The 27,932-nt window shown below is 43.7% G+C and overlaps 1 protein-coding gene across 4 annotated transcripts in view; it reads left to right on the top strand.

The window, feature by feature from the left end:
- Positions 1-1,883: 1,883 nt before the first annotated feature.
- The window catches only part of EHBP1 (EH domain binding protein 1), a 269,882-nt gene continuing 243,833 nt past the window's right edge, over positions 1,884-27,932 (top strand). For 2 of the 4 annotated variants that reach the window (XM_083730032.1, XM_083730030.1), the window contains exons 1-2: positions 1,884-2,252; positions 3,321-3,736. In XM_083730032.1, coding sequence (XP_083586158.1) covers positions 3,633-3,736 — 104 coding nt within the window. In that variant the 5' untranslated portion in view covers positions 1,884-2,252; positions 3,321-3,632. The remainder of the gene's footprint in view (positions 2,253-3,320; positions 3,737-27,932) is intronic. The other 2 variants (XM_083730031.1, XM_083730029.1) reach the window with 2 other exon arrangements.

The following is a 27,932-nucleotide window of genomic DNA, read 5'->3' as shown; positions in this document are numbered from 1 at the left end:
GTATCATATAAGTGAGGAGGCATCACAGTACACTGGAAATGTGAAAAAACATTATTTTTGCCAAAGAAAAAGTTCATGATCAGTGTAAGAAAATCTCTCCACTTCAACACTAATCAAGAAAGTTCTGAGCAAGATTCCTGTGGGAGAAATGCATTTTTATGCAATAACAGCATTAACACTTCTCCAGGTGTTCGTTCTGATGTAGCTTCATCCCTCAAGGTTTTCAAATAAAACCTTGAGGGTCAAAAAATCCCAGGGGAACAACAGTGTACTCTAGTTTAACTAGGAATTTATACTTTCCAAATGATAGATTTGGGGCTACATAAAGTTAATTTTGAATGCTTTCAAATTCATGATAGAGTTGACGATCTTTCAACAATAACAACCCTAAACATAACATAAAAACAAAAACAATACCAGAAATAGCACTTTCTAAATGCTTGACCCTGCTCAGAAGAGTTAATGGGCAGGCAAAGTGAGAAACATTTTTAGGCACATGTTTATTGATCACATCAATAAACCAGCAGTTATTGCAACCCACTATAGCACATGCATCTCTGTGGAGAAGTCTTATAATCAATGAATTTATTATGTATGTACCTTACTGTTACTTTGTGTAACTGGCAATCCAATAATATGTATTTCTCATACATGTGAGAAAAGTGAGATTTTCTCCTGTTTTCTACCTAGCAGCTACCTCCATCCTGGCAGCAGCTAAGAGAAAAGACACTAAGAGTTCAAGATGGAACTTCAGGATTGGAGTTGCCCTCAAGCAACAAAAGTGCTAATTTAGGATCCCAAATCAAATTATGATTGATTAAAAGAGAAGTGTTAGAGAAAATATTATATGTCAGAATGAATGTTATTGGGACACAGTTCCACCACAGATGGATCAGAGATCCCAGAGCGCTGCACCTCCTTCAGAAACTTGGGGGGGGGGTAGCTTACTGTTAATTTGACAAAGCTTTAGTGGGGTCCAACATGACTAAAGTATAATTAATTAATTAATTAAATTTCTCTACTGCCCTTCATCCAAGGAATGCAGGGTAGATTACAATATAAACACACACAAATACATACTACTGTATCAGTGCTATTTTGTTTCATTGTACGTATTTTCTATTCTCACTCTGTATTTTTCTGTTGTCAGCCGTCTGGGATCTTTGGATGGAGGGCAGTATAGCAATTTATTAAATCATCATCAAAATCATTTAAACAGGAGTCTGCGCCAGCTTGGAGGTTTTTACTTCTGAGCAGCCTATTGAAAGTGGAGGGCGAAGTGTGTGGGGGGGGGGCGGGCATAAGAGGCAACTCCTAGGGGCCGAGAGTTATCCTTGAGGGCCGTGAATACTTGAAGGGCCAACAGAATACTTGAGGGGCCGTGAGGGTACCGGCCGCCCCTCCAGTTGATGGTCATCGCCATTCAAACAGTGTGTGCCCCCCCCCCATGTTTTATTCACGATAGCCCCCCCTGCTGTGGGGCGAGCAAAGGGAGAGAGATCCGCAGGAGCCACCACCAAGGAGGACGCGCCGGGCGCCTCAGCTCCGCCCCCCCCCCCCCCATCCAGCGGCAGCTGCCTTCTTTCCCACAAAACCCCGGCGCGTGCAACTTTCCGCAGATGGGCGCCAGCGCCACCCAATGACCGGGCCGTTCGGTGTAAACAACCCCGCCCCGGCGGTGGCGCTGCGAGCCAATGGAAAGGGCGAGGCTGCGGCGAGTGTGTGTGTGGCGGCGGCAGCCGAGCCCGCCCCTTCTCTTTCCTCCCTTTCCCAACCCCGCCCCTTAACTCGCGAGGAGGGTTTCGCTTTACCCTCCGCTCCCCCCCCGCGCGCCTTGCGGCCAATGATCGACGCGGCCCCGCGACCAATGCGCTCGCCGGCTTGGGGAGGGCTCCCGCCCGTTTTGCCAATGGCGTGCTCCGAGCGGCGCCGGTTCGGTTGCGCCTGCTGGGCGAAAGTTGGTGTGAGGTGCGCACCTCTGGCAGCGGGAGGGTGGCGGCTGTGGAATGCGAGGAGCCGGAGCTGCTGCTGCTGCTGCTTCGGGGTCCCGGAGGAGAAGCAGCGCCGCCGCCGCCTCCCTGGTCGGGGCTTTTTTATTTCACGGGGCGGGGACCCTTCTCTGCCCGGAGCGAGGCGGGTCAGCAGCTGCCGCGCGGTTGCCATGGGCAGCCCCAGCCCTGGCCGGGGTGTGTGACAGCCCCACGCAGCCCCCTCGCCTGGCCGGGAGCGAGGGCTGGAGCGGCGGGAAGAAGGTAAGAGCCGGAGGCCAGCGCCACATCCCTGCCCGCCGTCGCCTTGCGGCTTCTCCGCGCGTCGCCCGCCCGCCCGCCCCGCGCAGCAGCGAGGTCCCCTCCGCCCCGGGGATGGAGAAGGGGCAGCAGCCGAGCCCTCGCCTTCCGCGCCAGACCCCCCGAGTGTCGGGAGCCCCCTCAAGCCAGGCGGGCAGACACAATGCAGCAGGCGAGGTGTCTCGCAAAGCGGAGAAATGTCTGAAGCAGGAGAGGTCGCCCAGCGGCGAAAGAAGCGGCCTCTGCTCGCCACCCGCTCCCCGAGCCCCGCGCCGGCCTCCTGCCCACTGAGGCTCCTGCTGCTGCTGCGCTTTCCCTTTCCTCTTCCCCCTGTCCAGATGAAGTAAATAGCTGCACTTTCCGTACAGCCCCTGCCCTGTTTTCGTGGCTGGAAAGTAGCGCCACAGATGGAAGGGGATCTGTTTGCTATTCGGTGGAGGAAAAGGATATCCCTGCCCTAAGCTGCTGAAGCTCAGGAAAGGTCTTTTACCCTCTTGCACCCTCACTCTAACTGCCTGCTGCTGCTACTGCAACACCAGCACCGCCAGTATGCTCGGACTTTCCCAATATGCACAGATTCCCCTGTAGAAAGGAGATGAGGGAAGAAACAACTGTTACACCTTTTTGTCATCAGCATGGAGACAAAGAACTTCTCGCAGCTCCCTCTGTGTGTACTATTGGCAGCACCTCGATATGTAGCCTGGCTTCCAAGAGATGCTGGAGGGTGGCCCTCCTGATTTTTTGTATTTTGTTTAAGTTGTTTGGGAGGATGAGTGTGTTGATAAAATAACTGATTGGTTTGTTTCCAGACAGACTTGTGGCTTGCATTCCTGAAATTGCTTCTGCATTTCTCTCCCTCTCTATGAGGGTTTTGTAAGGGGTGTGGGTCTCTTTTTCTCTCTCTCATGTGTACAGTGTTGCGGGTCCATGAATGCCATATGAAAAGCACATAAGAAATTTCCCACAATTGTAACAGTATCACATACAGCACATACTGCCACTGCCTCACTTGAATTCTGTTTTGCATTCCAGTCTGACAGCCTGAACCTCATTTGAGCCCATGAAGAGGAATGAGGAAACTTCCTTGCACTTACATTTTCTCCTTGTCATGGTTCATGATTGTCTCCACTCAACAATGTGCTCTTCACTAAAAAGAAGATTTACTCTGGGAAAGGGATATCCAGAACATTCATCCTGAGCATCCTTTCAACATCTTCTGTGTCCATTGTTTTTATTAGACTTACATGTAGCTTGCTTAGCACAAACGAACTATTATACCTGCCTTGCTCAACCTGAGATTTTCTACATCTTTTGGGGCTTTGGCTTTTTTAGCTGCTTATTATCATGGCTTCAGTATGGAAAAGACTGCAACGTGTTGGAAAACATGCATCCAAGTTCCAGTTTGTGGCCTCTTACCAGGAACTAATGGTTGAGTGCACTAAGAAATGGTAAGTAACATGTTCTGTTGGAATGAGCTGCTGTTACTTGAACATGCTGTTGCCTCTTCAGATGATGATTACTGCCTCTCGTCTCCAAAAGGGACAGAAGGCAGTTTGCAAATTTCCCTTTATAAATGCTTTGCTTTGCACTTATTTTGTCCCTGTAAAAATAATTACTGCTTGTTCACCAGGATTATATGGTCACATCAAGCATTTATTAGATATGTGCAGGTTTGGACAGTTTTTATGCAATTCTGTGAATTTTCTTTGTCTTGTAACACGTCCTTCTAATGTTACCAAGACAGGCTCTCAGTAGCCCCACAAACCTGATACAGTCAAACCTTGGTTCTCAAATGATTCCGTTTTCGAATGTTTTGGCTCCCAAATGCCAAAAACCTGGAAGTAAATGCTCCGGTTTTCAAACGTTTTTCGCAACCCAAATGCGGCTTCTGCTGGAGTGCAAGAAGCTCTTGCAACCAATTGGAAGTCACACCTCAGTTGTCAAATGTTTCGAAAGTCAAACAGTCTTCCGCAATGGATTGCGTTCAACAACCGAGGTTTGACTGTAAGTTGCTGATGCCAGAGGGATATGTAAAGGACTTAGCAGGGCTGACAATATTATTCATTTCTCTCTGCGTATGTCTGACTTTTGCTTTTGTCTGAAAATACTTTCTTTCAACTCTGGAATGGGAACAGCCAAGATTCAGCCTTGGGAATTATCTCAAGTTATTTGCTTAGTCAGACAAGAATTCTGTGTTGCAGTAACCCAATGGGACATAGTTTAAATTAGTCAGAACAGTCTAGCCTATCAGCTGTATGGGCCTGTCCTACACACACACATTCACTGCAAAGTATGCTTTAAAAACTGGTAGGCTTCTGCTTTTCTTTGCAGTAAAAAAGAATAAAGAAATATTTGCTTTAGCCAACATTAACTTAAAAGAATGCAGTCTCTTTGACAGAATGCAATACCTGTGTTCACTATTCCGTTCTGCAATATCAGTTTAGATAGAGAATACTTGGCATTTCTCAGTAGCAGGTACTGCATATACTGTGTGTGTGGATGTTTTGGAATAAATAAATAAAACCTGTTTTCTAATTCTTGTTGTTATGTTCTTTGAGTGCAGGGCACTCAAAGAATCATAAGGTTAATAGGAACTCACGAGGGTCATTTAGTCCAACCCCCTGCAATGCAGGAATCTCAGCAAAGCATCCCTGACAAATGGCTGTCTCACCTCTGCTTAAAAGCTTCCAATGAAGTCCAACAGCTTCCATGGGAATCCATTTTGCTGTAAAACAGCGCTTAACATCTGAAAGTTCTTCCTAATGTTTAGTCCTTACTTGCAGAGGAATCCATGGGGTTGGATCCTACCCTTTAGAGCAGCATAAAATAAATTTGCTCCATCTTCCATGAGACATCTCTTCAAATTTTCAAAGGTGGCTATCATATCACCTCTCAGTCTTCTCTTCTTCAGACTAAGCATACCTAACTCCTTCAATTGTTCCTCATAAGGCTTGGTTTTCAGACCTTTTATCATCCTAGTCGCACTGCTCCATTTGTACTTGGTATTTGTGGTCCTTTGCATGCATTACCTTGATGTAATAATTACAGCAACTCTGCAAGGTTATCCCCATGCTGTATTTAGGGCTGTATGGTAGAGTGACTTGCCTGAGGCCCCCTAGTAAGTTCATGAAACAGGGGACTTCTTGATTTGTAGTTTTTAGCCTAGCTTCTTTGGAAATGGATTGTTTACAGAATCAACATAATTGTGAAAAAATTTGTCTTCTACGATTGAGGTGGGAAGTTTCATACAGAAAATGTTACTGTTTAGTGCAATTTCTAAAACTTTACCCGGACTGCATTTGCCACAGTTAATTCAGTAAGTTTACTTAAAACCATCCCTTTCTTAGGGAGAGGGTTGAATCATAAGCAGAAATTCAACAGGTGAACTTTCTACTTGTCCTATACCCACTAGAGGTACTGGAAACATGAGAAAAAAGCATAATAACACAACTTTAAGAATGAGAGACGACCCATCTGCTGCCATTTCCCAAGTGTGTGTCTGTGATTTCACTCCACCCAATTCACTGGTGGCCTCTGGATTTAATAAAATATATTCAGTCACTCTGATTCTATGATTCCCAGAAGTGTACTGGGTAGCCACGTTCTGCTTGGGGGAGGGGAAGAAGCATTTGACAGCCCAAATTTCAGCTGGTGGTATATAACTTTCTTTATTCGGATATTTCTAGGAATAATCATGAATTTGTTGGTTTTGTTGTTGTTTTTCTTTGTTTACCTGGCATTATTTTAGCATTGCTTTAAAGTCTGCCTTGTCTGAAAGGTTTATCCCTGAAGGGTTTACAACCAAGATCCACTTAAAAGTATTGCAATAGAATGTTGTGATATAACACTCTTCCTCTTTTTACATTGTACTTTTTTAGTACGATGATTAGATCCTGCAGAAGGTTGGCGGTTCAAATCCCTGGGACGGGGTGAGCTCCCGTTGCTCGGTCCCTGCTCCTGCCAACCTAGCAGTTCGAAAGCACGTCAAAGTGCAAGTAGATAAATAGGTACCGCTCCTGCAGGAAGGTAAACGGCGTTTCCGTGTGCTGCTTTGGTTCGCCAGAAGCGGCTTAGTCATGCTGGCCACATGACCCGGAAGCTGTCTGCGGACAAATGGCCAGTAAAGCGAGATGAGCGCTGCAACCCCAGAGTCATCCGTGACTGGACTTAATGGTCAGGGTTCTCTTTACCTTTATGCTTACACAATCAGCTAATCCCTGATCCAACTTGCGTACTCTGAGTTAGTGTCACTTTGGCTGTAGACACTCTCAATGTCTGAAGTTATGTATGAGAGTGAAAATCTTTGTCATCTCTCATTCTGTCATACATCTTCATTTGATGTGCAGCCAAACTCATTACCAGAGGCAGGACAATATTATTTATTTAATATATTTAGGTGCTATATTACAGGTGAAACATACAAAGTGCTTTACAGAAAAATGAAACAAATATTAAAACATCGAATACAAGTTGCAAAGAAAGAGAGAGCTTCGTGAAGTCTTGATCCCTTCTGCCTGCAGTGCAATATGGCCCCTAGGTAGTGATTGTGGAGAGGGCTAATTAAGCTGTCTTGGGATGAAACAGCTCATTCTTGGGCAGTTCAGCAATTTGTGTGAGTTCATCTTTTTAGGATGAATGTTTGCAGGATTTTTGCCTGCAATAGTGGCATTATTGTTACATTTAGAAAATGTGCCGCCTGATCACATGTGAATCTAAGCATGCCTAAGCCCATTCATTTCAAGAGGTTTTTGTATGTTTGACTCTGCATAGACTTGGACCTAACTCAAAGGATATCTTGAATTTCAACTGTTCGCTGTAAGGGGGAGTGAGCAGTCTTGAAATACAGTCCATCTGTGTTAAAGCTAAAATTATAAGCACTTTCTGTGCAAAACTGTGGATGACTATATTTTGGCAACAAAGTGCCTTCTTTCCTTTTGGTGTCTTGATGCTTATTTTGGTATGTCGGTGAACAGTTTAGACCTTCTAAGTTAAATGCTATGTGTGTTGGTTTTAGGAAGGCAGGAAAATTGGCCCAACAACAACAGCAACAAGATAGGATTAAAATGCTTTCCTGTCCTTTGCCTTTAAGAGGAAAAGTCTGCCATGATGTGGCAATTAAGGATCATGATTATAATGTCTGCCCTGGGGGTCATATTGTAAGTGTCCTTTTGATTAAGACTAGCTAACATGATCTTATTTTAATGTACTGGCATTTGAACATTCCAACAAAACAATGCTATTTTTGTAGCAATAATAGACCATTCATATGTTAAACTGACCAACAATGAAGTATTAAAATACACTAGGGAGGAAAGTGGGGTTGTAAGAAAAGATTGTTCATGAAAGTGGGGGAGAGTGGTTCAGATCTATTCCTCAAAGATCTGAGCTACTTATGTATGGATGTGAAAATAATCCTTAATTACTTTGTTGAATAACTCTTACATTTTCATTCATTTCAAATGAAGCTGCATCTAACTTTAGTTGTCCTTTTATATGTTCATCCAAATACTTCTGAAATGAAGTGGGACTTGGCTGTGCAAAGTTAATGGGAAACTGCTTTTGCTCTACTTTTCTGCATCTTTATAGTTGGCTCTCTCTAAAAATGGATTAGCTCATGGCAGAGCCTCATCTGCCCTGCATATAGTAAAGAGATTTTCTGTCTTCGGTTTTAGGGATTTCCATAATTCTTGACCCTAACAATGCTAACTATTAAAAATGGATAGTCCTAGAGCTGATCCTGTTAGTTATAGAATGTCTAAAATTGCCAGCAGGCCATTATAGAAAATAGGATGTTAGGTCTGATTGCAATTCTGTTTTCTCTTCCCCCCACTCCTATCAGCCCCATCATATAACCTACAAGTTATTGTCAAAGTTAATGGGTATTTTGCACTAAATATCTTTATAGGCAAGCCTTCTGTCTGTAGAAGGGGACACTGCAACTCTCATTGTGCACTTTGCTAGCTGTGAACATTCCAGCCTCTTAGGCACAAATCTTGACCCTGGGCAACTGCTGGTGGTCATGATTTGTCTGCATGTGGTCTTGGTAATTTGTGGAAGTGGATGGTATTGTTCAGTGTGCTTGAGGTTTATAAACTCTGTGCTAGCCATCTGTTTGGAGTGTGTGTACGCATTATTGTGTGCATCCTATTATTGCATGTGCAGATCTGTGGATTAGGAGAAATCATTACCTTGGTATGCGGTCCTCTTCGTCCCACCCTACTTGCTTCTCTGATATCATGACTTCCTACTTGCTCTAGAAATTGTCTGGAATTGTGGGGCTCTTGAGCCTTTTATGAACACCCAGTGATGCTACATGCTGCTAAAACTGTACCTAACTGTAAGCTTTGTCTTATAAGGGGCACATTCTAGCAACTTCTGGAGAGAGAGAAGATTTGCAAGCAGAATATCACGATTGGTTCATTTATTGGTGCTTGCTTTGCCTGCAGTGGCTTCAAGTGTGGGATAGCGCCATGAGTGTATGTGCATCTGAGCAAGAGTGATACACTGCTTCATTTCATTGTAGGGCAGGACATTGGTCTAGGCCATTGGTTTTCAACCGGTATGCCGTGGCACCCGGAGGTGACTTGAGGAACATTCAGGGGAGCCGGGGGAGCGTTTTTCATTAACTTGTAGTCCATATCTTCCTGCATTATTTCTCTCTGAGGAACATTCAGGGGAGTCTGCAGTTTTAACTTGCACTGGCAAAAGAAGTGGGGAAACCCTTTTGAATGGATTTTATCTTCTTAAATCTCCATACACACAGCAACAAAAATCCTCCTCCACTTCAATAACTAACAGTTCCTTAGTTTTATACAGAGGGCTTGAGGAATGCAAGAAAATAACCAAGTAGCTTCATGGTATGTTTGCCTGGATGTCTATGTGCTCTATAAGGAGGGATTTAAAAATAACCCTGAAAGTGAGGAGTGTCTTCTATGTTCCTCTCTCCTTCTACACACAACATCCCTATCCCCTTTTCTTTTCTTCTCTACCTCTCCTCCCAGGTAACCCCCTCCTCCTTAACAGTCGCCCAGCTTTATGGGGACAGGGAGGACGTTGCAGGAAAGAACCATATTTGCATGTGTGCCCTGTGTTGTGTGTTTCTTGCTTTTCTTCCCCCGGAAATGACAAAATATTTCTGCTTCCGATCTTAATCCTGTTTTGCCCTCTGCACCCCTCTCCCCACTACGTGTACACTAATTTAGGGAAAGGCAGGCTGGGGCTGCCATGTTTGTCAACTCAGCCCTGCACAGCAGCGGTGTTGTTTGTGTTTCCTTAGACACATGCGCTCCCAATTACACATGTGCCAAAAATTGTGCTGAAGGGGTGGGGCGAAATGGGGGACACTCCACTTACTGTAATAGAAACCCAGGGTAAGTGGCTCCCCCAGGGGAGCTACAGAAATAAATGTTGTTGTCCAAGGTAGCCGTGGACTCAAAAAGGTTGAAAACCTCTGGTCTAGGTTATAAACCTTCTACACTAGATGCTTCCTTGATTTTAGTTCCCTATGCATAAGCTTTCATAGAGATCTATATTTTCACAAGACCTCTTCTGCACACATGGCTGAGCACTTCATGTACTCAAGCTCATCTGATGGCTCTGCAATATTTCTCCCACGTGCAAAAATACAATGTATCCATTAAGACATGCCAGGAAATGAGGAGATTCCTTTACAAGTGGGTGTCACTTCCTTAATTCACTTCATTTTGCCCATGTGTTGGCAAGCACACGTTATCTATCATGGTTGGAATGTATTTTCTTTTAGCTTGGCATGTGAATTGTAAAATTTAACACTTCTGCTGAATACTGCCCTTTGAAAATAGAGGGCTCGTTTCATATCAGTGTGTAATAGTTCCGTATCACTTGCACTTGATTGGAGGTAGTCCCTGCGTTTTAAACTAAATGTATGTAGTTTGGTAAAAGGAGTCGTTCTTGAGTCCAGTTCTTATTAAATATGTTTGCCATAGGTTTTTCTTTTCCATAGTTTTTCCACAATTGAATGTTGAGAATAAAATAAAGGAATTCTGTTTACCAGCTTGACCTGCTGTAGAGAAGAGCTCTGTGATCTTGAGTTTGGTGGTGGTGGGTGCTTAGGTCAGCTCACTGTTGCGGATATTAAGAGAATGCCTTCTGCAGGGCCTGGAAGCTGCCAAGTCATAAGTGCAATGCAAAATGCACAGTGTAAGCAGGGGGCAACCATAAAGGATGCAAGAAGCTTTTATTTCAACGTTCATATACCATATTGGCCCGAATATAAGCCACACCTTTAAAATTGAAGGAGGGGAAAGAAAAAATACCCAAATATAAGCTTCTCCATTCCTCGCTGCTCCTGGCTGTATATTGGGGAGGGGAGCCACGCTGCGTTGCCGGCGGCCTTTCCCCTTCCTTGCTCTGGGGAGAGGACGGGGACTACGCATGGGGCGGGTGCTGCTTTGTCATGCTCCGGGCTCGGTTCACCCCACACTCCTGGCTGCATGCTGTAAGATCACGAATATAAGCCACACTTTTCACGGTTGGAATTTGGGGGGGAAGTGAGACTTATACTCAGGCCAATACGGTATTTATTTAAAATACATATCAACTGCCTTTAACATGGTGTCAGGATGGAAATATGGCACATAAACTTCATAAAAACAAAGACAAAAAGTAAAATTGTGCAAAATCCAAATTAAAGCACAAACAGCAGCAACAGATCAACATTCTGGCGTTGTAGTGTACATAAAGCCCCTTTCCAAAGACTTGGCTAAAGTCAAGCTGCTATCTTCAGTTTCTAGTGGAACAAAAGCTGGGGAGTGGCAGGGAAGGTCATTCCAAAGACGTGGGGCTTCTTTGAGATTTTTCCTTTAAAATATAAGGTGGTATAGAAATGAAAGGAATAATGACCAACCTTATTTGGAAGAAAATGGTGCCTAGACATTCTGTTGTGGTGACCGTAACCTTGGCTTAAGGTGTCATTTGGCAATAAGTTTATATCTGAGGATTCTAACACTGCTTCCAATGCGGCACACTAGATTTTGGACTTGTTTTAAATGTCTTCTCTCTTCTCATCCCCATAACCTTCTCAGCAATTTTGTTATGTGTAGGGGCTTCATATTTAAGAAGTCAGTAGCTTCATTTTAGAAATAGTATCAAATGTATTGTCCAACCCTTCTTCTTCGGCCTGGTCCAAATTTTGATCAGTTCAGCAGCCCACTGTATTAATAGTGCGTAGATTGATGCTTTATCCTGTGCAGCTTCTCAAACAGACAACCTTGGGGTAAGCTCCCAAGTGTGTGTGTGTGTGTGTGTGTGTGTGTGTGTGTGTAGGAGACACCAAGAAAGGATTGTATGTAAAGTTCCAAGGAGAGCTGTAAGTAGGCAGAGTCAGGTGCCCTTATCTTCTCCCACTGAAGTTTTGCTCTCCAGCCACAAAAAAATTGCAGTTGCCCCCACCCCCCAGGTAACTGTTGCCTGCTTCCTTGACTGGCTGATTTAAGGGGAGAGTATGAGGTCCAAACTAGAAGTGATGTACACAGACACACACCAGGTGGCTGTGCAAAGGCAGTGGCAGTAGCTGAGGAAGTCATGGGAATGGAGCCTGTCACACTCTGTTTGCAGGGCTGCCTCAGCCATCTTTGCACAGGCAGGCGAGGGGTGGGTTGACTGCTTCTTCCTCCCAGGAGAAAGAGGCAGCCTGCCCACCCATGCGAAGGCGGCTGAGGCACACTGGCGGAGGAACGGGAGTGCGTAGGGAGCGGACCGCCCCTGGCACTACTATTTCAGTAGGGTGCCATCACAGCGGCCTCCCTGGACACGCGCTGCACACCCCTCCCATGTACCGGGCACCACGCGCCCAAAGATAGTGCGCCATGCCCCAGAACACGTGCCACGCCCTCACAGGCGGTGTACCACGTCACTGGGATGTGTGACACGCCCCCTGGGCGCCAGCCACACCCCCACGTGCTCTCTGCCCCCGGTAGCAGAGCATGCAGCTTCGCCACTGCTGAGGCACAGGTGGCGACTTCCTTATACTGCTCCATTGCAGGGTGGGTAGCTGCCTGTGCCTCAGCGGAGCAGTTTAACAATCTCCTACCTGCTTTTCCAGGTTTCCCGCACATCAGCTGTTAGCTGGGAGGTTGAAGAGCCTCAGCAAAGCCCCACTGCGCCTCTGGCTCACCTGTGCCGCTCTGGTGCCCTGGTGAGCCGGAGGTGCAGTGGAGCTTTGCTGAGGCTGGTCAGGTCTCTCCTCCCACTTCTGGGACCCAGCTGAGAGCTGTCAGAACGCAATTCCAGTGAGTTCTGTCTGAAAAATCCCTGATTAAACCAAGTATGAATTCATGCCTGCCCTTTTTCTCTCTTTTTTAAAATAGGAGCTGTAGTTGGGTGGAATACTTTTAATGTATTTTCTTCTTGGTTTTAATATATCTATGTGGGGGGGGGTTGGTTTTGGTTGTAAGTCACTTTGAGTTGCCTTGTACAAGACAAGCAGCTAACAAATTTAATCCGTAATAATAACAGGGCTCAATCCTGATCAAAACCATAGCATGTGGAGGAAAGGAGGATTTAGTCCTTTCTTATCAGTTTCATTTTTCTGCCCCAAATCTCCCTTTATTTTGTGTTTCTTCCATTTGCAAATTATTGCACCAACTGTTCTCACCTTCTCACCAAGCTGCCTGGCAAAAGTCTTGTAGCCCAGTCCAGCCTTGTGCAGGTCTACAGTCTTGTCCCTGGCATCCTTGGGTCTTGGTCATGGTGGCTAGTTTGGAATCTGGATTGCTTCTGTCGACAGGTTTCTTTTGTACAGATACTGTAACGAGCTGGGATTACAGGTAAGGCTTCTCTCCCTTACAGCAGGTGCTTCTAATCTCAGCTCGTTACATACAGTAAAGATACCAGGTAGCCTGACATCTGGCTGGTTGATAGGGGATCAAATACTTATTTCACTCATTATAACACACATCAATCGCTGACTTTTGTCTTCTGGGTTTCTGGGGGTTTTCCTGTTGTTATTCTGTCTCTCACAGCTACAATAAACCTACCATTAAAATTATGGACTGGTCATTTCTTTGTCAGAGGGCAAATGGGCAAATTTAGCAGGGGATCAAATACTTTTTTCCTTCGCTGTATGTGTGATGATTGGAGGCTTGTGGAACACCCCACAACAGATTTGGGAAGGTGTTGGGGCGGGGGGGGGGATGTCTTGTTCATTAGTGGCTCTCATTCCCCATCCGCTGTTTCCTCGGGTTAAGAACTTAATTCGTTCCGGAGGTCCGTTCTTAACCTGAAACTGTTCTTAACCTGAAGCACCACTTTAGGAAATGAAAATGCTGTCTGTTGAAGGCTGCTGCTCTGCTATCACTATGTGTTTCTTTTGTAGTGATCACTCCTAAAGCAGTGCTGAAACCTTTTTTTTCACTTACAAAAGAAGCAGCACATACTGGGAAATTTAAAAATGCTGGCTACTGCTTAATATTGTGTTCTAATTAACTACTTGCATGAGTGGCTTGAGAGGGCCAAACTAACCCTTTGATAGTTTCACTGATTGTGGGTTGCACGTGTCAGTTTCTCCATATGTGTGGCTTTAAATATGCTGTTTATCAGTGTGTGCCTGAGTGTCCTGGAGCTAACGTTTTATATTCTAGTAGTGGATGCCTTGTGGATTTAGCAGCTATTTGATTTTCCAGAGTAAGCAGCTTCTGTCATTTTGTACTTGTGCTCCAGATATAAAGTATATTTGTAAAGAATGCTGTAACCTTATAGGATCCAGGAAATGAGTAATGCATGTAAGTGGAAGAGGGAGAAGTAACCATCTGCCTTGGAGGAGGTGATGGTGCACCTCCTCCTTAAGAAGATTTTCCTGGAAGTCTATGATTTGGACCAGGGGTCCTCAGACTTTTTCAGCAGGGGGCCGGTTCACTGTCCCTCAGACCTTGTGAGGGGCCGGACAATATTTTGAAGAAAAATATGAACTGCCATGGGGGTGGGGGAGGGGAGGAAGAAGAAAGAGCTGTAGTCGGGATTCCCCACAGCCACAGTCCCTGCCGTGGGAGGAGGGCCCAAGCACCGCTGCCTCACCGGCCCTGACTTCCCGCCAGCTCCCTTGCTGCTCCCTCCCCCTTCCTCAGGCCTCAACCTGGGCAGGGACAGCAGCCGCCGCTGCCACCGAAGCCACTGGCTCCCGTCCCGCCGGGCAGAGAGAAAAAGGGCTTCGGCCCAGTGCAGGCAGGTGGCAGACAACGAAGGGAGAAGGGCTGGGGGCGGGGGGGGGGAGGTCCACTGTCTGTCCAGGTGCAGAGACCCTGCCTCCTTCTCTGCATTCCCTTGGCCAGGAAGCAGTGACTCATTTGGACCCTGTCCCCTGGGCTGCGCTCTTTGGCACAGGGCGATAGCGGCTACCCCAGGAAGGAGCTGAGCAGCAGCACCTCATGCAAGGGGAAGCCCAGCTTCAGCTGCAGGCTCAGTGCCAGCCCCACAAGCTCGCTGAAGCCACCGGCCCCCTCACTGCTCCCTCCGGCTTTGCTCTCTGCTCAGCCCCCTGCTGCTGTGGGAGCCATGGGTGGCTGCATGTCAGGAGTGGCTCAATGAATGAAAGGCTGCATTGGAGTTTACAGAGGCTTGCTGCCCCACGCCACGTTGAGGTAAACACTGACGTGGCCTTTCGGCCTCGGACACTTGGCAGGGTTTTTCAAATGGCTGTACGGGCTGGTTTCGCGACCCTTTCAGGCTGCATCCAGCCCCCGGGCCGTAGTTTGCCGACCCCTGATTTGCACAGTTGAAGCCCACCCCCACCTGTGTCTGTTCCTCTAACAGTAGCAGAATACACCTATATCTGTCCCTCTTTTCTGCTTTTTAATTGCACAAAGTCTGGTAATATTTTCAGAGGAGATGGTAGCCTGCTTCTTACAGTTTCAGCACCTTTAGATTAGAGCAGCCTTGCACAAGCAAACCCAGCTCACTTTGCTGCCTTCCTGGGATTGTAGAAACAATAAAATAATTATAGCCCTATGCACTTCCTGCAGAAGATATATTCTATTTCATTTTTTTTGTAGACTGAAATGCATCTAAGTGAAATTGAAAATAAAGAAGCTAAAAAAACAATCACACTAAGTTTAGAAAATCTTCTTTGTGGACTTATAGGAGCTTTCTCTTGAGATCTGGGTGCCAATACCTATTAAAATTGCCTGCCTTGAGAATCTCCAGTCAGAATACCATTTCATTTTACCAGTTTTAATCTATTGGAACCATCTACCTTAACTGCTTCAAATTTTCAGGACCTGCATGCCTTGTTCTTCTCTTTCATCCCCCTAACCCTCACCAATTTCTGAGAATATGAAATTAAGTAGTTACTAGATGCCTTCATACACTATCCAGACAAAGTTTTAAGATGTCAACAGTCCATTAGTGCCAAGAAAAGTGCTGAATGCTTGGAGATGATTAATGGAAGTGGGCTTGCCCTAACATTATTTTTAGGTTCCACATCTATGAAAAATTTGTCTTGCCAGTAAATGCCACTTGATGAGCCATGCCTTCATTCACATTAATGAGTGAGATGTTAAATTTCTCCCTATATTACTTACCAGAAGTAATGATCTGCTGTGTTCTGTTTATGTCTATCGCTATCCTGAAAGGTATCCAGAGACGCAAGTACTTGCTGGGTTTATAAGTTGTAGTGGTGTTCATTACAGCAATAGATACGGGAAACGTAAAGTCTCTAGAGAAGGAAGACTTACAATTTTTGCTTGAAATCTGACCCAGGGATTTTCCAGTCTCTCTATTTTGCAGCAATCTGAGATGCTTATTGAAAGTTGACTACTGAATTTGGGTGACCAACACCAGATTTGAGGGGGCTCAGGGCAACATGCCTTTGTGGAGGCTTTTCCAATGTCTTTGTTGCTGATGGGCTTACTGGGAGACAAGGCAGAGCAAGTAGTTGTGGTTCAGATGCCACACAGAGAGGAGCACCATGTAGCTGCAGTAGGGAGAGAAACTATTTTTATCCCCTTGAAGTCCCTAACATAGAACAAGGCTATGCCTGAGACATTGAGAGGGATCATACAGGCTGATTCATTGCTGTGTAGTCATTCTGTCCTTTTCTCCCCCAGTGCCCAAGCAACAAGCAGGGTTCTTAAAGGGGCCCACCCAGATTCCTGCATTTGGGTAGGTTGGCTGCTTAAATATTTGACCCCCTTTCCTCTTGACACAAGAGCAGCTGTCTCAAGAAAGGGAGCCATCTGTTTAATAACTCTCCTACATTGGGGATTGGGGAGCGATTAAATAGATGGCTCCTTTGCCTGCTGCAGCCGCTCAAAGCTCTTCCCAGCACCCAGTGGTGGTGGCAGGGAGAATTATTAAATGGGTTGTCTTTCTGCAGTACAGGCAACTGCACTTTAAGAACCCTCCACTTCCTGGTGGTGGGAGGTGTGCTGGGTGACTGTCCAGAGTGCCAGAGCCCATTTTAATTTTTGAGTGTAGTGTAACTCTGGAGCAAGGCTACATTGAAGGCTCTGGGATGACTCTACCACTTCCTCCCCACACCTTCTTTACAGCAACTCAAGATGACTCATTTACTTCTCCGTTATCCTCCCTCCGCACCGCCTAAATTGTTATTCCCTTTCCCATAGTGTGGCAGGTGCACACACACATTAAATGGAACAACAGGAAAACTTTAGTGCTTTGCTATATATTTACATAGGTATTTTGGAAAAATTGTCCACAGTTCAGTAAAGCAAATGGCAATGATGTTCCTCTGAATTTCCTTCCACATACATTTCCCACCATTATTTTAAGAGTGCACCAGAACAACAGAACTTAGCATAACCATAAGATAAAATGTGGTTTGGGTTAGACAGATTATGCTAGGATACTCCACAATGGTTTCAGTGGAGGTTATTTTAAATGTCAAAGATTTATTACCATATGTTGACCTAAATATGAGCAGAAGTTGCATAGCTTCCACATATTTTGTGAAAGCCTCCAGTTATCAATCATACGTTTGTCCATATTTTAATTAGTGTTTTGTGATAGTGTAAGTCTTCAGCTGTATTGTAAAGCAAAAACTAATTTGTTTGAAGGCATGCTATGGTTCTGTGGTGAATGTTCCAAGGAGATAAGGTGTTTAGAAATTTGGGGTGCCCTATGTATTTTGTAACACACAAAGAGAGATTTCCTTCAAGCAGTGTCACATCTTCATTGTCTCTTGATGCCCTTCACATGGCATGCAAAAGTGCAGAAATTATATTGCTCTTCAGCTTGCATTATCATATGATTTTATCTTATTGTTTATAAGTAGGTTCTATGGTAGTTTTACCTACATTTTAAAAACATGATTCAGAAGAGCCTTATAACAAAGTCTGAGTCCTGTGTCCTGGTACTTTCTAGGATTTCTAAAACCCTGACTTTTTATACAGAGCTTTATTCCTGATATTCCAGGATAAAATCTAAAAGTATAGTCCAGTGGCCACTTAAATATGGAGTAAAGGCTCCCAAGCAATCATGTTCAGACTCTTCATCATAAAAAATATTGCATAGTTTTTTTGTGTTACAGTCAGATTTCATCATCCATCTTTGTTTCCAGACACCTTTAATTCCACAGACATAAAACTTTTAGCTTTTTAAAAGCTGTTTCCCTTCACCTGTATCATGGGATATACAGTGGTACCTCGAGTTACATACGGGTTACATACGCTTCAGGTTACATACACTTCAGGTTACAGACTCAGAAATATTACCTCGGGTTAAGAACTTTGCTTCAGGATGAAAACAGAAATCACTCCATTAGCTAAAGTGGTGCTTCAGGTTAAGAACAGTTTCAGGTTAAGAACAGACCTCCATAACGAATTAAGTACTTAACCCGAGGTACCACTGTATATCTGAAGTGTTTTTAGTTTCTATTTTATTTAGTCGTGCCCTTTCTCTTTGAATTATAGCTGAAATTCTACTAAGACTGAAAAAAGTAGTTTTTACAAATATTTGTCACAGTGTAGAATGCAACCGTAATATCGCATAAAAGCATACAGTGGCACCATGTTGAAAGTTTTCAGCGACTGTGATTTTCAGCTGCTGACTTTCAGCTGCTGATAGAGTCTAGTTCTTTAATGCTAGATGCATTTCCTATAGAAGTGCAGTGACGATCTAGCACAAATACGGGCTAAGTTTGATAGCAGTGAAAGATGCTCTCAAAGGACTTGCAGCAGTTTCTTTGTTTTAAGCTTACCTTGTTCTCATTGCTTGTCTACTTCTCTTTAACCATCTAATCTTCAGAACTAGTCATGTGGATAGTCTCTGCTTGTTTATTTCCTGATCATTTGAAAAAGAAATTGAGACAGCCTATAATACAGATTGTTAAAGCAGAGGTTAACACAGTTGATACTTGTTAGCATAGTGACAAAAGAAATGTGCAATTTGTGGTCTAATACATGCTGATTGGGCTGTATGGTATTGCATGTGCAGCCAAGAGAACGTGGTATAGCATGCAGTGACATATAGGAAGTTGCCTTACACTGAGTCCAGCTCAATATTGGCTTGGCAGCAGCTGCAACTTGACCCAGAACCTGGGACTGTCTGCATACAAGGCAGATGCTCTACCACTGAGCTTTTTTCACATGCATGCATAAGCTGATTGAAACTTTTTAACATTATATATGTTAATTTCTACTTGGTTTCTATGAACATATGCAATATTAAATGTATCTAAAATAGACTTATTATTTAAATGCTTGTCAATGTGTACATATGTGTTATATTTAGAAATTCATACAATTGCAATTTATAAATTATATTTATAAATTGCAATTGTATGAATGTTGACAACTATCCTGGTATGTTTAATGATTATATATAATCAATGTCAATTGGTGTTATACTCTATTCAAATTGAAATAATACTTTGGTTGGTCGCACATATGTATACTTGTACCATACCATATACTCAAAACCTGAAAATGATTAGCATATATTGGTACAATAGTGTAAATTTGGCACTTTTCTTAAAAAGTGCCACAGTTGATTAGCTATGCCATTGCAGTATATCTAATTATAATTATTGACATTTTTGCTTCAGCAAAAGCAGTGGACAGATGAATCAAATCTATTAATCACATAAAATAGCATCTAGCCATTTTGTGGGGACATGGGTGGCACTGTGGGTAAAACCTCAGCGCCTAGGACTTGCTGATCGCATGGTTGGCGGTTCGAATCCCCGCGGAGGGGTGCGCTCCCGTCGTTCGGTCCCAGCGCCTACCAACCTAGCAGTTCGAAAGCACCCCGGGTGCAAGTAGATAAATAGGGACCGCTTACCAAGCGGGAAGGTAAACGGTGTTCCGTGTGCTACGTTGGCTCGCCAGATGCAGCTTGTCACGCTGGCCACGTGACCTGGAAGTGTCTGCGGACAGCGCTGGCTCCCGGCCTATAGAGTGATATGAGTGCACAACCCTAGAGTCTGGCAAGACTGGCCTGTACGGGCAGGGGTACCTTTACTTTTAGCCATTTTGTGCAATTATTATTTTTTCCTTCTTTGTTAAAGTTGTTAGTTGATTTATCTTGCCCAAGGCAACCCAAATCAACTTACAACCAACCAACCAACCAAAGAAACCCAACCCAGATACATTAAGTTGGGAGGCAATACATTAAAAACATCCCACCCACAACGAAAAGGCGACAGATAGTTAAAGTAGGGTTGTTTGTGTGTATGTGTTTTGGCCAAAGTTGTTGACCTTTTTTATTTTTGGCCAAAGTTGTTGAGTTGTTGTTGTTGTTGTTGTTTTACAAAACCTAAAAAAATAATAATGGAGTTTTGAGCTATATTTAAGGAAATTCACTAAAGTTTATGCTTCCAACATAGGTTGCCATATGTCCGGATTTTCCTGAATATTTCAGTGACTTTTGTCAGACACTATTTCCGAGGGCCGAATCCCAGGAAATTCTGGGCTTATGCCAGTGCTAGTTAAAGGCCAGAGGCACCTAAAAGTATATTATGATGGCTCCAGGCAATCCTCCCTAGGGAGAGCAATCCACAAATAGGGATCAACCACAGAAAATGCCCAATAGTTAGGTAGTACAGGTGAGTGCATGTGTTTTGGCTGCTCACTAGACCCTCCCAGTCTTAGGACCCTAGAGTCTCAATTAATGCTAGAGAGTCTTAATATGTATTAACCATAGCTGTTAACTTTTCCCTTTTCTTGTGAGGAATCCTATTCGGAATAAGGGAATTTCCCTTTAAAAAAGGGAAATGTTGACAGCTATGGTATTAACCTCCATGCTTTTTAAGCACACCGCTAAGATTTAATTAATAAATAGTTAATGTGCAAAGGTTAGACCCTTGACTAAACAAGTTCCTGGAATGTATTCTTGGTTAATGAATATACAGTTCATTGTACTGTATTTCAGTTAAAGTGAAGTATGCATCTTTTATACTGGAGCATAAAAATTGTCTTGATGATTATAAATATTATAATTAAATATTAAATATTACGTAAATTTTCTATGGGAGAGGAAAGTATTTTTTCTGTTTCTCTTAAATTAACAAAGTGCTTTTACAATAGTAATGTATTTTGAACTGTTACAGTTCCCCAACATAACTGGTATGTACCTCTCTCTTTTTTAGAAGCAGGGCTTTTTTTTCAGCCAGAACTCACCGGAGCTCAGTTCTGGTACAGGTGGGCTCTATTGCCATTATAAGACAACATGGGAGGCTTCCATGGTGAGTTCTGGTATCTATTTTTCAAGAAAAATAGCACTGTGTAGAAGCAAGGAGCCTCAGCACTGTGGTGTAAACCACAGAGCCTAGGGTTTGCCGATCAGAAGTCAGCGGTTCGAATCCCCGCGGCGGAGTGAGCTCCCGTTGCTCTGTCCCTGCTCCTGCCAACCTAGCAGTTCAAAAGCACGTCAAAGTGCAAGTAGATAAATAGGTACTGCTCTGGCGGGAAGGTAAACAGCGTTTCCGTGTGCTGCTCTGGTTCACCAGAAGCGGCTTAGTCATGCTGGCCACATGACCTGGAAGCTGTCTGCGGACAAACGCCAGCTCCCTCGGCCTATAGAGCGAGATGAGTGCCACAACCCCAGAGTTGTCCGCGACTGGACTTAACGGTCAGGGGTCCCTTTACCTTTTAACTTGCAGCTTAAGCAAGTGTTTGATTCTGGGCATCCAAGCATAAACATTAAATCACATAAAGCCAAGAATCCCTGGTACCACCTCTCTTTTCAAGGTGGAGGGCTGCTTTCTGTGCTAAGCCAGGTAAGCAAGGCATTGCAGGGACTGCCTATTCATTTTGGATACTCATAAGCACTGTATGACTTCTAAGTGGTCGTATTTGTTTCCGTCAAGGGATTGACTTGGTAAGCTTTGTAAGCTTATTGAGGGGGGAGGGGAAGAGAAATCTGTTTCACCCCCAGCAAGCATAATGAAGGACCTAGTTTTTAATGGATTGCATAATTTGTGGTGCTTGCATTTATCCCAAATCTGAGGGAAATTAAATTAAAGGATCACTTTAATGCCCACATTTGCTTGCAATTTATCTAGCTGGCCTTATGGTGGGGCCTTTTGTTGGCTCATTAGACAGAGACCCAAGGGAAGGTAAATCCTATAAAATCATGGCTTACCTTGTTCACCCTCATTAACTTAAATGGAAGGTTACACAGCTGCCCACATTGCACCAAGTAACTTGTCTGTTTCATTGTGCCTTGCCTAAATATATTTGTAGACTCCATATTCTAGTTTTTAGACTGTCCTGAATGCCACTCCATTTGGTAGATCTCATTCTCTGCCATGAGAGAAAAATACAGTTGATTTGTATGCATGAATGAATGTGCCATAGTTTCTTAGCATTCATGTGAAGTGGATCAGTTCTAAGATGATGAGTTATCTCATACACAGATAAGTCCTCCACAATTGAGGCACAGGTACTTCCTAGCTATGTTGATTTACCATCCTCCCTCATAGGCTCTTGGGTAAACTGAGATTCAACTCAAGGTCATTCTGCATGCAACACACATGTTCTACCATTTAGAAGCTTGTTTTAGAGGCTACTTTAATAAACCACCCAACATTTATCAGCACAGAAACAGAAAGAGATTCAGCACTCTTCGTATCCATTTTTTGTGAACATTCTCAAGGCTGAAACACCAACTCCTAGAAGCCACTAATGAATGGCAGCTGCTTGAGTCTGGGGGCCGAGAATCTGTTCCCTACCCAAGCTTCCTCTGCTGCATTGCTCTTGACACTGAGTGTGGCCTTCCAGTCTCTCTTACGGGAAAATAAATGTAGTCAGCCTTAAAGCTGGGTGGTAAGCCGATTTATTGTCTGAAACCGATATGGCGTTCACATTGCAATACCGGTTTCAGACTTTTTGAGCTGCTGATACATCGCTGCTCCCCAGCTGCCATGTATTGGCAGCTCAAGTTGCCTTCACCTGAGCAGGCAGGCTGCATCTTTCCTCTGCGGGCAGTTGGTCGCTCCAGGAGGAAAGACTCAGCCCGCCTGCTCAGATGAAGGCAAAGGCAGATATGCACATGAAGCCTGAGAATGTGCTTTTCAGGCTCCGTGTGCTTGGCTGCTGCTTGCCTGCCTTTAGCCTAAGGTAGGGAGGAAGAAACAGCCAAGATACATTCCAGATAACGTGATATATCAGCATATACTAGTATTTAGCTGCTGATATATCATGATGTTGAAAACCAGATCCTGCCTAGCCCTAGTCAGCCTTGTCTTGTTGTGCGAACACAGAACTAGTTGGCAGAACTTGTCTCCTCTTTCTGTCCTCCTCTCTGGGGGGGGGGGGGGTGGCAGGAGAGAAAGATGCACAGCAATCAGCATGAGAATTTGACAAAATTGGTAGGAAATATATCCGAACTAAAATATTTGTAAAATGTAGTCTGGTGTTTACAGGTCTGAACAAGCCTGGAAAGCTATAAAAATGTGATGAACTTAAATGGCTTAACTCATTCATTTTGTATCTGTTTGCTTCTGGGAATATTTATAAACAAATATCTACATTGGTGAAAGATTTGCATAATGTGTACATGCTTGATTGGCTAGTTACCCTCAATTTGTAACATATATTCCCATATTTGGCATCTGCTCAAGACAAGAGCTGTCTCACACTGTGTTGCCTTTCAGTAAACTTCTTTCCCATCCATTTACTTCAGCTGTGGTCTGCTCAGGTTTTTGCCTGTGCAGAAGGTTTTCATTACTCATCCCCAGCCTCTCCAGAAAGTTCCTTGTTCCTTTTTTGGCTGTTGCTTCCTCCAGTTCTCCTCTTAAATTCTCTGCTTATCCCTTACCTTTTTGTATTTTGCTTCTGTCTACTCCCCTCCGCCACTCCCTGGCCTTCAAACACTCACTGGTCCAGGGTCCCTTGGGGACCACCTGAACCCTTACATCCCAGTTTGATCACTGAGATTATCTGCTGGTTGGTTGAACATGGTTGAACAAGCCAAGATGACAAGGCTCATCTGACAGCTCAGCTGACAGCCCAGTCCTGTGGAATGCTTTGCTGATAGAGATGCTGCAGGTGCCTTCTGTTTCAACCTGTAAATGTCTGCTGAAAGGTTTCCCATGACTCCAACTTTATGCAGGCAATTAAGAAAACATTTTTCCATAATAGTTGATTCACTGAGTTTTAATTTTTAGATACTGTTATTATTTAGAGATATTATTGTAAACCACTTTGACATTTATATGATATTTATATTTATAGTCTAGAATTTACAAATATTTTTATATTTAAATAACTATTTAACTATTTTAATAACTATTCTCTGGGAAAGAATAGCAGATACCTGGCTCCTAATCCAGCTGAGTGTATTGGTTTTACTTTGTTAGTCTTATCCATCTGGTTCTTAGTGTATTCCTTGCATCTTTATAAATGCTGTTAACTGCTTTGAGGACTGTAGTCAAAAAGTGGGCTATAAATTGACTGAAACACCTTTCCTTTTCCATTACCCCTACTTTCTCCAGCTCTCTGTTCCTTAGCGCTCTTTGCTCTTATCCACTGTCTAGCCATTCTTCTCAAACACTTTCTTCACTTCTTACCATTGTACATTCTGCCCTTTTTTGGCTATTGCTACCTGGTGCCAGAAATTCAAGACATTGTTTGAATCCAGCAAATGGTTTGGCACAATTGCGGCGGGTTTTCTGTATAATTGGGTGGGATGACGATCACTTGGCCGCTTCAAGCTTGAGCTGGTGACAGCCCTGCTGCCAAGAGGAAGGGTTGGCAGCAACACTGGCCGTACTGCTCTGCTTCTTTTCGACAACCCCATGCGGTCACTCTGGGCGCAGGAAGGGCAGACTTTGCAGCAGGGGCGCAGTGAACGAGCATCACTGGATAGTAGTGGGAGCCACCTGCCCTGGAAGGACTTGTGGTGATGGTGGTGATTGAGGCCTTGGTTGCAGGTAGAACACAAGAATAGCTTGCTGGATCAGGCCAGTGGCTCAGCTAGTGCAGCATCCTGTTCTCACAGGGGCCAACCAGATGCCTGTGGGAAACCAGGGAGCAGAACATGAGCACAAGAGCAGCCCTCTCCCCTCCCATGGTTTGGAAGCATTGCTGCCTCCAACTGTGGAGCTAGAGCAGGGCCTTCGATAGCCCTCTCCTCCATGAATCTGTGCAGTCCTCTTTTAAATTCATCTAAGTTGTTGGACACCACTTTCTCCTGTGGGAGTGATTTGCAGGGTTTGACTATGTACTATATGACTACATGAAGAAGTACTTTCTTTTATCTGCCTGAAATCTTCCACCATTCATCTTCATTGGATATCCATGAGTTCTAGTATTATGAGAGAGAAAAGCTTTTCTCTATCCACTTTCTTCATGCCATGCATAATGTTATAAACTTTGCCATAAAGCTCTTACTTACCTTTTCTCTAAAAAGCCCCAAACATTACAACCTTTCTTCATAGGGGAGTCGCTCTGTCCCCTTGATCATTTTGATTGCCCTTTTGTGAACCTTTTCCAACTTTACAATATCCTTTTTGAGGTGAGGTGACCAGAACTGTACATAGTACTCCAAATGTTGTTGCACCATAGATTTGTATAATGACATTATTATACCTGCAGTTCTATTTTCAATTCCTTTCCTAATGATGCCTAGAATGGAATTTGCCCTTTTCATGGCTACGACAACCTGGGTAGATATCGTCATTGAGCTATCTACTATGACCCCAAGGTCTTGCTCCTGGTCTGTCATCTCCAGTTCAGGTCCCATGAGTGTGTATGTGAAATTAATTTTTTTTTGCTCCAACATACATCACTTTATTCTTGTTTACCTTGAATTGCATTTGCCACTTCACCACCCATTCACTCTGTTTGGAGAGTTTTCCTAAAGCTATCCAGATATATTTATCTTGTTAGCTTTATCGTGTCCCACCCACCCTGCAGTATTTTTCCGTCTATAAGACGCCCCCATGTATAAGTTGCCCCCTATTTTGGGGGACTCAGATTTAAGAAAATGGGGGAGAGATGTATCTGTGTATAAGATGCCCCCTAATTTTTTAGGGGGGAACCTAGTCTTATACATGGAAAAATATTGTATTTAGTATCTTTTAATATTTATGCATCATTTAATATCCATATGAAGATCCTGTATGCATGGTCATTAGGAAATTTGGGGCAAGGTGTCAGTGGTATGTTGATGATACCAGCTCTGTTTCTCTGTAATATGAATTGGGGGAGACTGTGCATGTCCTAAACAGATGCATTCATGTAGTTATGAGCTGCATGTTATGCGGCTAAAAAACTGTGGCTGGATCCTAAGAGGATAGAGATCATATGGATGGGTGGTTCCTATATTTTGGAATTGGTTTGCAGTCCCTCTGAAGGAATAGGTATGCAGTTCCTGGTTCTATTGCCATCACTAGAGACCCAGGTATGACCAATTTTAGGCAAAGGGAGTGCTTTTTTTCTGGGGGTATGCAGGGGTACGCATACCCCGAAACATTTTGTGAATATAATTTTGGCATGATTGAGGAGCAGTGTTTTAATATGAGTAGGAAAATGAGAGTACCTCTAAATATTTTTTTAGAAAAAAACACTGGGTAAAGGCAGTGCTTTTTCTGGGGGTACGCAGGGGTAGGCATACCCCTAAACATTTTGTGAATCTTTGTAATTTTGTCCATTTACTGTATTTATTCTTCCCAATTTGAACTACAAAATGGTGATTTTCTTGAGTCAAAATGAGTACCCATAAACATTTTTATTAGAAAAAAAGCACTGGGTAAAGGTAAAGGTAAATATTTACCTTTACTTCTGTTCACACTTACCTTCATTGAACTGAATGGGACTCGCTTTTGAGTAGACATGTATAGAATTGTGCTAGAATACAGTTTTAACCTGGCTCCTGAAGCTCGTGAAAGTTGACTCCAGGTTTATATATCTAGGAAGAACATTCCATAGCTGGGGAGAAATTACCAAAGAAGGCCTCTTCCTGGTCACCATTTGCCTCTGAAAGGGGTCTCTGAAAATGATCCTGCTCATATGGGAGCAGGCAGTCCATCTAGACCTAGAAGCCACAAAAATCTGTGAGAGCAGAGGAGTTCATGGAGTTGCTCCTATTCAAGCCATGCATCAGCAGCCTCGTTTTGCTATAGGCAAAGCATAGCTAAGGTTAGATTTCCACTGTATCTTCAATCATGCTTTTAAGATTAGAGCAATACAGTATTGGGATTGATAATAAATTTTATTAATCTTTTAAGCCATGTATTTTATGGGCTCTGAGATAGGTTTTGGTTTAGCCTTTGCCTTGTGTAATGACACAAGATTTTGATCAAGCATGTAGGATGTTATGGCTGTTTTGTGAAAGCTTGGAATGTGTCCAGGAATGTCTTGGCTCTAGCTGTAGGGAGGCTTACTTTCAAATAGCAGGGAGGCGATGACTAGGCTAATGACAACCTTGGTCGCTCTGATGTTTATAAGACACGTCCAGTATTACTACAGTACTACATATTTTGGTTTTATTACTAGAAATGCCGCATTGCAGGTAATACTTAGGGAGAAAGCCTGTGGTATTCATGCTGGCTTTTAGGTGGGAGTTATTCTGATTTTATATGGAGTTGATGTATATTGCTTTTAAATTTTTGTTTGTAAACTAGCCAAAGGACTTGTTTGATGGGGTGATAAAGAAATATAACACATAATATAGGAACCAAATTGTAGTAAGAAAACTCCTGACTAAATCATCTGTGTTTCACTGCAGAATTTGTAGTTTTACTGGTCCTGAAATATATTTGTTTACTTAGTATGGAAGCATGACTTACCTCAGTTTGTTAACCTTGGATGCAAACTGAAGCTGAATGAATCTAATGCTTTATGTTACTCCAGAAACCACCAAGTAAGGCTCTCACAAAAGTGTGTACCCATGGTGATCAAAATCGGAGTGGGTAGCACAGCCCACCTAGATTCTGATCACACCCCTCTTTTGGGTGTGAAATGCTCTTTGAAAGTGCAGATTACACATGCTGACTAAGTCCACACAATCCTCGCCTTACAAGGATTGTGTGAACTTGGTGCCAGGTGCCCACCTTAACCTCTGTTGCCCTACATGAAATCAGCTTCTAGCCTAGGTAGATGTAAATAATGTCTTTGAAGATAGGGATTGTGTGGGTTGGTGGGGGTTGTGGGATTGGGGTCCTTGAAGAATTCCAGTGTCATGGTCATGTTGGGTGATTGACTGGTCCTG

Source organism: Podarcis gaigeae, assembly GCF_964106915.1.
Source record: "Podarcis gaigeae genome assembly, chromosome: 3".
Lineage (NCBI taxonomy): Eukaryota > Metazoa > Chordata > Lepidosauria > Squamata > Lacertidae > Podarcis > Podarcis gaigeae.
The sequence above is the reverse complement of the archived record's forward strand: the minus strand, read 5'-3'. Positions and strand labels throughout refer to the sequence as shown.